The sequence below is a fragment of the Oryzias latipes genome, chromosome 10, assembly GCF_053564925.1.
Source record: "Oryzias latipes strain Hd-rR chromosome 10, Olatipes_Hd-rR_3.1".
NCBI lineage: Eukaryota > Metazoa > Chordata > Actinopteri > Beloniformes > Adrianichthyidae > Oryzias > Oryzias latipes.
This window is the reverse complement of record NC_136246.1, coordinates 3,515,003-3,529,643: the sequence shown is the minus strand read 5'-3', so window position 1 is coordinate 3,529,643 and position 14,641 is coordinate 3,515,003. Positions and strand designations below refer to the sequence as shown.

The 14,641-nt window shown below is 41.5% G+C and overlaps 1 protein-coding gene across 1 annotated transcript in view; it reads left to right on the top strand.

Annotated features, from left to right (window-relative positions):
• rxfp1 (relaxin family peptide receptor 1) overlaps positions 1 to 14,641 on the top strand; it is a 159,205-nt gene that overhangs the window by 63,838 nt on the left and 80,726 nt on the right. The window contains exon 3 of the mRNA XM_011473132.4: positions 12,836 to 12,919. Coding sequence (XP_011471434.1) covers positions 12,836 to 12,919 — 84 coding nt within the window. The remainder of the gene's footprint in view (positions 1 to 12,835; positions 12,920 to 14,641) is intronic.

The following is a 14,641-nucleotide window of genomic DNA, read 5'->3' as shown; positions in this document are numbered from 1 at the left end:
AAAAAAAGGTGAAAGTGGAGTGCTGAGCTTTCCAGGAAAAATGGAAAGAGTTTTATTTATTCACTGAGCTGAATGCAAAATCTGCATGCTTGGTATGTCATCAACAGGTCGCACTGCTCAGAGAATATAACTTTCAGCACCACTTTGAGACTGACCATAAGGAAATGTTTCACCATTTGCAGTTAAGAAAAAATAAGATTTATCAATTAGCTGGACTGATAAATAATTGTCTGCATTTACTGCAGCCGTGACGTCAGTGATGGAGCAGTGAGAGACACCTTATTGCAGACAAGTTAGAGCAAACATCCAAACCATTTTCAGATGGTGAACTTGTTAAAAAATGCTGAAGGCTGCAGAAGTGTTTGACCCCAAAAAGCAGTTGACTTTTTCCAACATGAGTCTGTCAAGTATTACATTGCAGATATAACATCTCTGAGGAGACTTGGGCAGCCAAATGAAAGAATCCAGTCATTTATGGCATTTTCGGTTGGTATTGATGAAAGCACCGACATCACAGATAGGGAGGTTAACTCCAAACTCTTATGTTCACAAAGGTTTGCGAGTTTAATTTTCTGTAATATTTTAATAGTTTGAACATTTACATTTTAGGCAGGTGTTTCATGTTTTTCTGTAGCCCCTCTTGAGTTTATTATCGGGGTTGGTTCAGTGTCAGATGTAAAATATTCAGTCTGTATACAAATTTTTTAAGTGAAATGAATTTATTTAAGATCCATTGGCCCCTGTGAATGAATGTTTAATAATAAATTATTAGGCTACCATGTTGGTTGAGGCATCTTTTCTAATTGAGTAAAAAAACAAAAACAAAGCTGTTATTTTGCCTTTACACTACTGGTCCGGCCCACTTGAGATCAGACGGGTTGAATGTGGCCCCCGAACCAAAATGAGTTTGACACCCCTGCTCTAAGCAGTTAAAGAGTTTCTGTTACCCAACACATGGAGGGAGCTCACTGCACAGGCCTGAACAGGAGATCTTCTTCTGGGGTTCTGTTCTGTTTTAAGTCACAACTCCTGCTCAACGCCCACAGTTTCCTACAGGTCCCCATTTCAACATCCTGAATTTATGAGACAATTAGACAAGTGTTAAGTGCAGCCTGATCCTTTTTAAAATCAGAGAACTCCCACTGAAGCTAATCCAGCAGCTCTCAGTCCCTCTGGACTGACACCTACATGGTATCAAACAGCAAGTTTAACAATACTCCCTGGTATGACAATTACATCATCTATATGTAGTTCTCACCAGTGAGGGAGTGAGTTATAAAACTTCACAGCAGATCAATCCCCGTGCCCTAATGTGTCAAAATGATGGACTGGTTTTTGGTTTTTCTACGTCTTTTAAAAGAAAGAAATCAATGAGCAATTTAGGCATGCAGACGTGGTCAGGGTGATCTGCGGGAGTTCAAAGTCAGCAGCAAACGATGAAGACAGAATCAGCTAAAGGTGAGCTAAAGAAAAAAAAGACACGTACCCCCCAAGGATGGTACCATTTGTAATAAAATGTTGCAGTTAAACAAAATCAACTTCCTTCCTGTTTAAATATGTTGATTTTTAATTAGGTTCCTTACTGAACAACATAAACCATGGTGGGAGAACCATGTTTTAGCAGCTGCTTGAATATTCATTTGAAGTTCATGATGTAAATATGAACCAAAGTTAAAGTATGGGAAAGAAAATCTTTCAACTACAATTAACTATAATTTTCTAGTGGAAATAATAAAGTTGTTGATACACAAAGCAAATCATTCTTTATAATAGAAGGAAGAAGGGCATTAGTATGTCCTCTCGCAGATGTCCCTAATCCATCTGTGTCTGATCCTCTGAGATGCAAAGAGAGCTCACTGTCCTTCAGATCGTTGTCCTTTTGTCTCAAGGCTTGTAGAAAATGCCAAATCTTTAACAGTCATTGATGGTTGCAGCTGAACTTGCCGTAAATGAAAGAGTCATTGTTTAACATTTTATTCCTGCAAAATGTAATGCTTGGGATTTTTAAAATATTATTTTAAATGGTAAATGGCATATACTTGTATAGCACTTTTCTACCTTCTTCAAAGCCCCAAATTGCTTCACAGTATCGGTATCGGACAATATTTACCTAATTTGTGTTTATCTATACTGGTCCGATTTAAAAAAAATCTACAGATATTCTTCTGACTGTTTTCAGAAACACTTTATTTCTGCAAGTATACTTGTTTCTAATAGATTGGGAAGCTCATGTTTACAGTCACAGTCAGTAATTGACTGCTTTTATTTAAATGCTATTTTTGACAGGGATTCATGTTGTTTCTAATAGATCCCTGCTAATGGGGATCATTCACATACGTTGCTGCCAAACACTGGCACCAACCTATAACCACCAAGAGCAATGTGGGTCCCAAGGACACTTCAACACATGAGCAAGCAAGATGGGAATCAAACCTGCAATATTCCGATCACAGGTCCATTGCCCTACCGCTCCACCGCGGTCTAAAGAAATTGACTTATTTTTCCTTTAAGCTTTAATAAAGTTTAACTTGGGTTTTTGGTGCATAGTATTTTAATTTCTTTGAGTTGTTAAAAATTCTAATCTGTCAACAAATATCAGAATTTAACGTTGGGCAGAAAATCTATCAAATACATGTTATTTTTAATCCCTTCTTGGTCTTTTGGCTGTTTTCTTTAAGGGGTGTCACAGTGAGTCATTTGCCTATTTCTAACCTTCTTCTTTGCATCCTCCTCACTCACACCAGCCACCCTCATGTCCTCCTTTACATCACTGAACCTCCTCAAAATAAGAACTTAAAAAAAGTCGTTTTTACAGGAATGAATGAGGCTTTGCTGCACTTTTACTGTAGTGCCACACAGTAAAAGTCTTTCACCGTAGATATATATCAATGGGAACAAGCATAGGGAAAAAAATTTACACCTCTGTATTTATCGTTTATATTTCTGTTAAGTTTATTCTGATATTGGGTATATAAGTAGGGTTATTGACAATAGGGTTTGTACGGTTCAAAGACAGAGAATTGTCGGTCAAGTGATTGTGGTTAAGGCCCTCCTTACTCTTAGTAAACTGAACTGCTCTGGGTTTCTGTGTACTATTGAAAATAATGTAAAGGTGTAAAGAGACATGTTTTCCCCCGAAAGTGTGGTTAAACTGTAGGAATTTGGGATTGCACTGACATTGACTTAAAAGACTTCTACCATATTTTTGTTTACCTTTTGGTATTTTCCTGTTTACCTTTTGGCACATCCCATCAGCAAATTCGCTGATTTCCACAGAGTTTTATGCCCTTCCTGATACAACCCCGTGTTTTATCCGGGCTGGGTAGTGGAACATGTAGACCTAGACTTGGGCAGTAGCTTGAAGGGTCTTGCCCGAGGACCCACACTGTATGAAGCTCATTGGGGAACGAACCCTGGTTTCCCACGCACCAGTCATACAGCCAGCCAACTGAGCCATCCAGCTAATCAGAAAATTCGACCTGTGAAGTTTTCTAAGTAAACTGGAAAATTCCCATGTGACATATCACACATAGATCTGTTTTCCAACATCACACCATGAGCTTTACCTTCGTGCATTAACACGCTTGTGTGCACTTCACAGTATGGCTCATTTAGCATGCAGATCAGGAGGACTGCCCGGGGAGGGATGGAGCTTTCTTCAGTCCATTATGCTTCAAGCTGATTCTTTCTTCCCTAAATCACCTTGAGCAGTCAGGATAACTGTGTGGGAGTCATTCTCACCAACATAACAAGCAGAGGGTTTGCATTAATTCTACGGGATAACAAAATGAAACGGGGGAAAAAGGAAAATTGGAGACACTGGAGTGACATCTTGCAGGAGACACTGGAGGATCTCATTAGTGATCACTTGTAATATCTCAGTGGCATTATCCATGAAGTGAACTGTCCTCAGTTTCATAGTTTTTCTGCAGTAAAAAGCTAAGTTATCTTGGTTACTTATTATTTGTAATGTATATATCCCCTTCAGATGTACTTTGCCAAATATTGATCTGATGGCAACCCAGTGTGTTATTGTTGTCTGAAATATCATTTTTCATTCCGCTTTTTAGTTTAACACTTTTGGTGGGATTCTAACAAAAAGAGCAAATTTAAATCAGATCTGAGCGGGACTTGGTTTCAGTAGATGTTAACGGTGTAAGGATTCATCGATTAATTCATTTATCCAACCAAATCGATCTGTCTGAGGCGAGTTGTTAATCAAACTGAAGCGATCTATGACATTAATTTTTTTTTTTTTAAATGAAATGAACCGATCTTGGAAAATACCATTTGGATTGAGATATGGTAGTTTTTTTTTCTGTAACATAAAATCGACCAAGTGCATCACAGTGAACAACACACATGTGTTGTCATTAAAACTGATCAGTCCATCATTCCAGTCCAATGTGTGGAAACAGTTTGAATTTAGCAAAGTCATGTGACCGTTGTTGGCAGTTGTGTGATCAGATGCATGAAACATCTGGAAGAAAGGTCAGATTTGCATGGCCTCTACTAGGAAAGAAATATACACACAGATGTGTGTCTTTAAATGAGAAAGATGAAAATGCAATGATCATGTTTCAAAAAACGGGATTTACACTGAGCACTTTTTAACAAAAAAAACACAAGCAAAAACCTTTTAAAGTGAAGACATTTATTAAATTTTACCATTGCAGCATACAAAAATTGCAGAAATTAGCAGGGTCCCAAACTGTTAACCCCTTGACTACTGAATTTGTTTCCAGTTATGAGCAAGCTTTCATGGAGATTCTAAATTAAGGTAATTTTGGAGCCGAAGTGGTTTGATGAATATTTGCATCATTGGTGCCAATGAGGGTAACCCTTGTGCTATCCTAGGCACTTTAACGTTGGGAGTTGGGTCATCTAGACCCACTAGACAGTGCTCTGAACCTTTTTTCTTCAATGACTTGTGATCTTCACTGGTGTCCATGAATTACAGGAAATCTTTCCACCTTTATCCACCTTTGTCATGGTAGGGGGAACACATCAATGTAAGGGTGGGGTCATCTAAGATAGCACAAGAGTTAAAGTGGTTAACCTGACATATTTCACTTGACTTTTTGATTTTTCACTTCACATTTCCATAGGAAGTTGTAGTACTTGTCTATTCATTGTGGTATTACCCATTTTGTAATGGTATATTTTTTTTGTTTAATTTACTTTATTTGCTATTTATTACATTTTATTTTATATAAACATATATATGAAAACACAAGAAAGGTTTTTGCTTGTGTTTTCTGTTAAAAAGTGCTCAGTTTAAATAGGGTTGGGCGATGTCCCTTAAATTGGCAGTAAACCATCGGGATTGACGATGATATCGTCGGGGGGGGGGGGGGGGGGGGGTATTTTAAATTTTTTGCTATTATATAATTATTTTTTCTTTATTTTACTTTATTACTTGTTGTTTCCCTTTCGGCTTTTCCCATCAGGGGTCGCCAAAGCGAACGAGTTGCATGGTAAACTTGGCAATGTTTTACGCCAGATGCACTTCCTGACGCAAGCCTCTCAAAGCAACCGGGCTTGGGACCGGCACAGAAGTAGAGAGGGGAACAGGGAGCAGCCCGGAGTCGAACCCTGGTTTCACGGACGAAAGGCGCCGCAAACCAGCACGAGCTAAACCGGCTCCCATTTTACTTTATTACTTAATTTATATAATTTCCTAACTAATGACTCATCCGCAATGATCCATTATAAAAAACAAACAAAATGGAAAAGAAGTAGTCTGCTCCTGCACTTGATTAGTCAAGTAGACCGGTGGACCGAGCGACCGTGTCTCTGAGCAGAGCAGACGGACTTTGTGTTTGAGGGGAAAGGAGGATGCTTTGTTACGTGTGCGCTGTGTGGGAGACTTCGGACTGCGATCCTTCCCGGAGCTCTAGGTGAACGAGCTACCGCACTCAGGAGAACCGGGTCTTCCGTCTAAAGTGTGTCTCCGGGCAGAGCTCGGGTCGTCAGCTCACACAATTGCTTTGGGGCGGTGTGTGAGCTTTTAAAAGCAGAAATGCCGCTCAGTCCTTAGAAACTGTTCAAATAATCACATGGATTTGTGTTTCCAGTCGTGTCCCTACAAAATAAAGGCTGATGTTATTCCCACATATTTACGTGCAGCCAAGCTGCAGATGGCAGAATTTCCCGCATGGATTTTATGTTCATCAAAGGCTAAAGTTGTTAGCCCGTGTTAGCCTTCTCATAACCCTGGCTTCTTACAGCTTCGTTCTTCAACAGAAAAAGCATTGGCCACACGGATTAAAAATAAAATTATGAGCGAACATATTAACCGTAACATTACTAAAAGCACGTTTAGAAGATCATCTTGTATACTACAGAGCTGCCAGTATCTATGTATGTAGCCTCTCAGCTGAACTCATTTCGTCATCTGGTTTTTCAAACACTACTGCGCATGTGCGTGGGCCCATGTACACGGTTGAATTCTAATCTGACCATTGATCCGATGAAGATTTTTTGTACATGTAACCGCGGCTTATGGTGTCAACTCGCAGCGTGGTGGGGGCGTGGCATCACGATGGTGTCTCTCCATCGCGATGTCAGTCAGCCATCAAGATTCTGTTAGAATGCTACTACTGAAGTAATCCCACCCAGAGGGGTAGTACAATCGAGGCTAACTCCCAAACAACTGGTAGCCCAATGCTCTAACATCCACAAACGGCAACTCCTATCTAACTCTCCTAACTTGATATTGAAGCGGTACAATACAATTGCAATATAGAGCAATCAGAGAAGTCAGACAGGAGGCTACACTACACTCCCACCCTGAGCTTGGGTACACGGCTCCAACAACCACAGATACGCTGAGCAAGGCAGCAACTGACCTGGAAAACAAGATCATGTCTAGAATGAACACTAGGCAACCCAGACACCAGCTACAACAGTTAAGTGATGTACCGCCTGAAAGTCTCCTGGAAGCTGTGAATGAAGCCTTGAGGGGAATTCCTACCGCAACAATCACAGAAACCAATGAACTGGTTTACACTTCAGCAGCAGTGATCCTTGAGATGCTTGGCTATAAGAGCAAACATGGGAGAAAACAATACCCACCATGGACACAACAGTTAGAGGCCAAAATCAAGGCAACTCAGAGGGATCTGAGTCAGCTCATTGATGCCCAGAGAGGAGCAATGAAAAAGCAAGTACCTAAGAAATACAGCCACATGCTCAAACTGCCAAACAAAGGTTCCTAGCCTTGAGCAGCCGCCTAAAGAGGTACACAAGAGACAATGAAGCCAGACGGATAAACAGGCTGTTCGCAACTCATCCTGCAAAGGTGTACACTCAGTGGCAGGGTCAAAACAGCTGAGGAGACCCACCAAGGCTAGAAACTGAACAGTACTGGAAAAGTATGTGGGACAAAGATACAGCACATAATAGCAATGCTCAGTGGCTAGTCTCTCTGAGAAAAGAATATATCTCAGGTATGAAGAACTGGACAGCACCGGGCCCTGACATGAATTATGCCTACTTGCTAAAGAAGCTCACCGCACTCCATGAGCGCCTGGTAGCACAAATGAACCAGCTGCTAAGAGATGGGACTCACCCCGAATGGCTAACGGAAGGGCGAGCGATCCTAATCCAGAAGGATCCCTCAAAGGGTGCAGTACCTTCCAACTACCGGCCAATAACCTGTCTCTCCACAACATGGAAGCTCATTTCAGGCATCATTGCAACCAAAATAAATAGCCACATGGATCAATACATGAGCAACACACAGAAGGGCATTGGTAGAGACTTCAGAGGAGCCAAACACCAACTCCTGGTTGACAGAACAGTCGCTCAAGACTCCAGGTCACGGCACACCAACCTGTGCACAGCCTGGATCGATTACAAGAAAGCCTATGACTCAATGCCACACACATGGATCACTGAATGCTTGGAGCTGTACAACATCAACAGGACTCTAAGAGCCTTCATAGGAAACTCAATGAAGCTGTGGAAAACCACCCTTGAAGCCACTGGGAAGCCACTTGCACAAGTGTCCATCAAATGTGGGATATACCAAGCTGATGCTCTGTCCCCACTCCTGTTCTGCATAGGTCTGAACCCCCTCAGCCAAATAATCAACAAGACTGGCTATGGATACCGACTCAGAAATGGGGCCAAAGTCAGTCACCTCCTCTACATGGATGACATCAAGCTATATGCTAAGAGCGAGCGTGACATTGACTCCCTGATCCACACCACCAAGATCTACAGTACTGACATTGGGATGTCATTCGGGCTCGAGAAATGCAACCGGATGGTGACAAAGAGAGGCAAGGTAGTCCACACAGTAATTTACTGCAAAATTGTCTCAATTTTTCTGGGTTTTTGCTGTTAAGCCACTCCACATTTTCTTCTGTTGTATTGGCAACTGTAATCTGGTTGGTCTTGGTTTGCCCCCTCCCTCGTCTCTCCTTGCCTCTGCCCTATGTTGGACTTCTCTTTGGGCAAGCTGCCTGCCTGGGGCACTTCTGGGTGACCGCTGTCAACCTCTGGGGGCAGTAGTGAGAGATGCTTAGGACTCGAGGGTGCTGCAAAGCCATCTGGCCCTTTGGTAAAAACAGACTCACTTGAACACACGTGCATGCTCACCTTTGCACAAACATGGGTGTTTGTGTGAGTGCAGGTATGCTCGATGTGTAAATTTGTTTTTTTTTTTGAGTACATATATATATATATATATATATATATATATATATATATAAATATATATTTTTTGGCTGAGGGGGGTTCAGACCCATGCTGACCCAGTACTGACATTGGGATGTCATTCGGGCTCGAGAAATGCAGCCGGATGGTGACAAAGAGAGGCAAGGTAGTCCACACAGGAGGGGTCTCACTCCCAGAAGGAACAATAGCAGACATTGAGGACAGTTACAAGTACCTTGGAGTTCCACAGGCAAATGGCAACCTGGAGCAGGCAAAAAGGAAAGCTGCAACAGCTAAATACTTCCAACGAGTAAGGCAAGTCCTGAGGAGCCAGCCAGCTCAATGGCAAAAATAAGACCCGGGCAATAAACAGCTACACACTGCCAGTTATCAGATACCCGGCAGGAATAATAAGATGGCCAAAGGAAGAATCCAGACCACGGATGTTAAAACACGAAAGTTCCTCACAATGCATGGAGGTTTCCATCCCAAATCCAGCACCCTGAGACTGTATAAAAGCCTCAAGGAAGGAGGCCGAGGACTAGTGAGCATAGAAGCCACTATCCAGGATGAAACATCCAAGATGCATGAGTACATCAAGCTCAAAGCCTCAACTGACAGTGTGCTCAGTGAATGTCTCAGGCAATGGAGAGCAGAGGATACAGTCCTGGAGGACAGATCCTCATGGGAGGACAAACCCCTGCATGGGATGTACCACCGGACCATAACTGAAGTGGCTTATATCAAGAAGTCCTATCAATGGCTTGAAAGGGCTGGCCTACAGGACAGCACTGAAGTGCTCATCCTGGCAGCTCAGGAACAAGCCCTGAGCACCAGAGCAATAGAGGCTCAGATCTACCACACCAGACAAGACCCAAGGTGGAGGGTGTGCAAAGAGACACCTGAAACAATCCAGCACATGACTGCAGGGTGTAAGATGCTGGCAAGGAAAGCATACATGGAGCACCACAATCAAGTGGCTGGAATAAAATACAGGAACATATGTGCAGAATATGAACTGGAAAACCCCAAGGTCAAAATGGGAAACACCTCAGAAGGTGGTAGAGAATGAGAGGGCAAAGATCCTGTGAGACTTCCAGATCCAGACTGATAGGACGGTAAGGGCGAATCAACCAGACATTGTAGAGGTGGATAAAGAACAGAGGAAAGCCGTTGTGGTGGAGGTGGCAGTGCCAAGCGATTGGAACATCAGGAAGAAGGAACATGAGAAACTGGAGAAATACCAGGGACTCAGAGAGGAACTGGAGAAAGCATGGAAAGTGAAGGTGACAGTGGTGCCTGTGGTAATTGGAGCACTCGGGGCAGTAACCCCCAAGCTGGAGGAGTGGCTACAACAGATACCTGGAAAGACATCAGACCTCTCAGTCCAGAAAAGCGCATTGCTAGGAACAGCTAAGATACTGCAGGACCCTCAAGCTCCCAGGCCTCTGGTAGAGGACCCGAGCTTGGAGGAAAACACATTACAGGAACTTGTGTGCAGAATACGATCTGGAAACCCCAAGGTCAAAATGGGTAACACCTCCGAAGGTGGTAGAGAATGAGAGGGCAAAAATCCTGTGGGACTTCCAGATCCAGACTGATAGGATGGTAATGGCGAACCAACAAGACATTGTAGTGGTGGATAAAGAACTGGAGAAAGCCTGGAAAGTGAAGGTGACAGTGGTGCCTGTGGTAATTGGAACACTCGGGCGTTTTTATACATATATAAATATATATATATATATATACATTAAATATATAACATTTTTAACAGAGGGAAGAGTAATGGAAAAGGTTTGGAAGAAGAAAAAAAAGGGGGGGTTTGTAAATTGAAGAAAAAACCTGGGCTTGACCCCTCCCTCTTGAGCAGTTTTAGACCCATTTCTAACCTTCCTTTCATGTCTAAAATTTTAGAAAAGGTTGTTGCCAAACAACTTACAGCTGCTCTCGACAGTCATGGGATATTTGATCATTTTCAGTCAGGTTTTCGCAGAGCTCACTCCACTGAAACAGCCCTTCTCAGAGTCACTAATGACATCCTGATGCAGGGTGATGCAGGAAAATGCTCTGTGTTACTGTTATTAGACCTGACCGCAGCCTTTGACACTGTGGACCATTACACCCTCTTGGACAGGCTGAAAAACTGGGTTGGGGTCTCCGGATCAGCCTTAAACTGGTTTTCATCATATTTGACTGGCAGATCTTTCTCTGTTGTCTTCTCCAAGTTTAAGTCTTCTTCTGCTCCTCTCACTTCTGGTGTGCCCCAAGGCTCAGTTTTGGGACCTTTATTGTTTATTTTATATCTGCTGCCTTTACAGCATATTTTAAGTTCTTTTAATGACATTTCTTATCACTTTTATGCTGACGATATTCAGCTTTATGTGTCTTTTAAACCCCAGGATGTTTTTAAAATACAGACTTTACAAAAGTGTCTGGACTCAGTTAAGAGCTGGATGAATCACAACTTTCTCCAACTCAATGAAGCCAAAACTGAGGTCCTAGTTTGTGCTCCTGACAGTTGTCTCCCCAAGATAATCCATGAGCTCGGCTCACTTGCTTCTTTTATCAAGCCCTCTGTCAGGAACCTAGGTGTAACTTTAGACCCGGTTTTATCCCTGGACTCCCATGTCGGGTCACTCGTTCGCTCTTGTTTTTATCATCTAAAAAACATTGCAAAATTGATTCCAGTCGTGTCCCGTTCTGAGATGGAGATGCTCATTCACAGTTTTATATCCTCCCGTCTCGACTATTGCAACTCCATCTTCACATGTTTAAGTAAAAAATCTCTAGAACGGCTCCAGATTGTCCAGAACGCTGCTGCCAGGCTTTTAACCAATTCATCCAAGTTCTCACACATCACCCCGTTGTTAATGCAGCTGCACTGGCTCCCCATCCACTACAGAGTGCATTTTAAAACCCTGGTCTTAACATACAGAGCTCTTAATGACCAAGCACCAGTCTACATAAAAGACCTGGTGCAGCCATACACTCCCAGCAGGTCACTGAGGTCATGTGACCAGGGTCTGCTGGCTGTTAAGAGAACCCGTTGAAAAACTAAAGGAGACAGAGCCTTTGCCACGGTGGCCCCATCCCTCTGGAACTCTCTTCCTCTCAGCCTCAGATCTGTGGACTCAGTGTTTTCTTTTAAAAAGCAGCTAAAAACATATCTTTTTAAAATAGCTTTTTCTTAATTTCTTTTTAACATGTGTTTTTACTGTGTTTTACTGTTGTTTTATCGTGTTGTACTGTGAAGCACTTTGTGATTTTTATCTGGAAAGGTGCTATACAAATAAAGTTTATTATTATTATTATTATTAAAAGACGAGGGGGGGAGAAAGTAAGGGGATGCGAGTGCCAAGCTGCCAACCAATCATTTTCTCTGAACTGTAAGGTCAGGGTTCTCATTACTTCCTTCTCACATTTTTGTTTATCATTTTCATTAATAAAGAAGTCAAATCACTCTAACAACCATTGATAGTTGTGAAGTGTTTGGATTTGTATCATCTATTTGGCAGCAACAAGCCTCAGTTGGTGATTTTTGCTTATGACAGCCCTATTCCAAGCGATCATTTGAAGAGCTTTGGTAAACTCTCCATGCAGACTGTAGCAGTTCAGAAACATGCAAACAGCTCTCTTTTAGGATGCATTTCTTAGTAAAAAGGACAGGTGGTAAAAACATGAGCAGAGTTTAAATATTAGAGTTATTTTTAACCTAGAGATAACTACTTGAGTCGAACTCCAACAGTCTGACATTTTATGGGCTAGAAAAGCTCATTCTGACCTCTAAAGTCCTCACTGAGTAAGAAAATGTATTTTTATATAGAAAAATATTTTCTTAAATTGAAATATGGAGATCAGCTTGGATGATTTTGATTAGGGATCAAAGAATTCTTCTTTGGGTCCATAAAATATATACTGTATATCTTTTTATCAGTTTTAATACGTGAAAACATTGCAGCCAATAGATTTTCCTTTTACAAAATCCAATTGTGTTTGGATTTCACTTTTTACAAAGAGACACTCCCACCCAGTGGCACCAGTGTCCAAAATAATGTTACTATATTAACACCAAATGTCTGATTTAATTTAATACAATAAAAGAAACATGGAATTGTCCAGTTTTTTACTTATAAGCTCTGTTGTTGTCTTTTTGTGTCTTTTTGTAATTCAGGGGATAATAATGGATGGCCTCATCTTTTTGACAACTACTTTGGGATGCCAAGTCACAACACTCAGACCAAGTCCAACCTGTGCTGTAAGTATTGCCATCACATCCTATGACCTGCACACCCCTCATCCTCCTTACAGGAAACAAAAGAATCATAAAATCATGTGTGCTTTGCAGAAAGTCAGACCATTTGAGAAACAAATAGAACCACAATGACAGCTGCATGGGAACCATTCAGACTCATCAACCAGTGGTCATGTGTTCATGACTACGTTCTTTGTCCCAATGTCAGAAGCTGTTCTTCAGCATTTGTGTTCTGAAGAAAACCTTTAAACCTCCTGGAGTTTGGTCCCTCAGTGTTCCCCTCCCTGCCTTAGTAAAGCCCGTACCCCTCTAATTTATTATAGAAAATTACGAAAAAAAGCTTGAAGCAAAACATAATGAGCAAAATATGAGTGTGGGATTTCATCAATAATGGTTTATCAGAATTCACTCCTGCTTCCCACTAACTTGATCTGAATGAAAGGCAGGGTGAATTTGAAAACAGAGGAAGCACTAATGCCATAATGATGAGCCTTGTAGCATCAAATCATTCACCGCCATTGCAACTTAAACAGTTTGCACAATTTCTTTATTATGCCCCCAGGTTTCCTACATGATTGACAATTAAGATTAATAATTTACAACAAAGGAGGTGGCATTCCTTTAAGCTGGCTGTGTATAAAACCTACGGAGAATGTTTCACTTAAACTTCAGTTTTTGAGCTATTTTGGAGAATTTATTGAGCTTTACAGCTTTACCAGCTGAAAACAGCAGTTTTACCAGCTGAAACAGCAGCTTTACCAGCGAGCTGCTGAAAAAGGCCAGCAGAGACTGTATTTCCTGAGGATCCTCAGGAAGAATAACATTAACCAAAGACTGCTGGTGACCTTTTACTATGCCACTTTAGACGGTGTTCTAACATACTGCATAAGCACTTGGTTAGCAGCCGTACAGTTGCATGGTAAAGGCAGGCTCTCCAGCGGGTCATCAACACCGCCCAAAAGATTGTTGGCTGCCCTCTCCCCACCCTGGAAACCCTCCACAGCTCCCGCTGCCTCAACAGAGCAAAGAACATGTTCAGAGATGCTTCACATCCCAGACTCTCCCTGTTTGATCTGTGGCCTTCAAGCAAACGCTACAGGTCAAGCAAAATGACAAAAGATTCCAGAACAGTTTTTATCCAACCGCCATAAACTGGTTAAACACGACTACGAAACATTAAACATGGAGCTCTTCGTGTAAATGACCTTTTGAAAGTTATTTCATATTTATTATTTAATTATAATTATTTTTCTGGTTTTTAACAAGTTTAACACATATTGAGGCACTTTTTATGTAGTTTTATGTATTATTTATTATTTTTAGTAGTACGTTTTTTTTTAAGTTAGATTTGGAGGCAATTTAATTTCATTGTACGTATGACAATGACAAATAAAGATCTGTCTATCTGTCTATCTATCTATCTATCTATCTATCTATCTATCTATCTATCTATCTATCTATCTATCTATCTATCTATCTATCTATCTATCTATCTATCTATCTATCTATCTATCTATCTATCTATCAAATGTGCGTGGACCGCCTATTTTTAGATGGGTCTGGGCGTGTCTGGGTCCATGAGATCATTTAATGAGTCTCCCAGTACGAGGAGTTCACCATCTACTGCAGGAGCCACGTCTGAATGACGCCTGCTTTCAGCGGTTATTCCATCTCTCTGTGACCCAGCCTGAAGATTAGCTGTTTCGCTTTAGTCTGAAGGGGAAA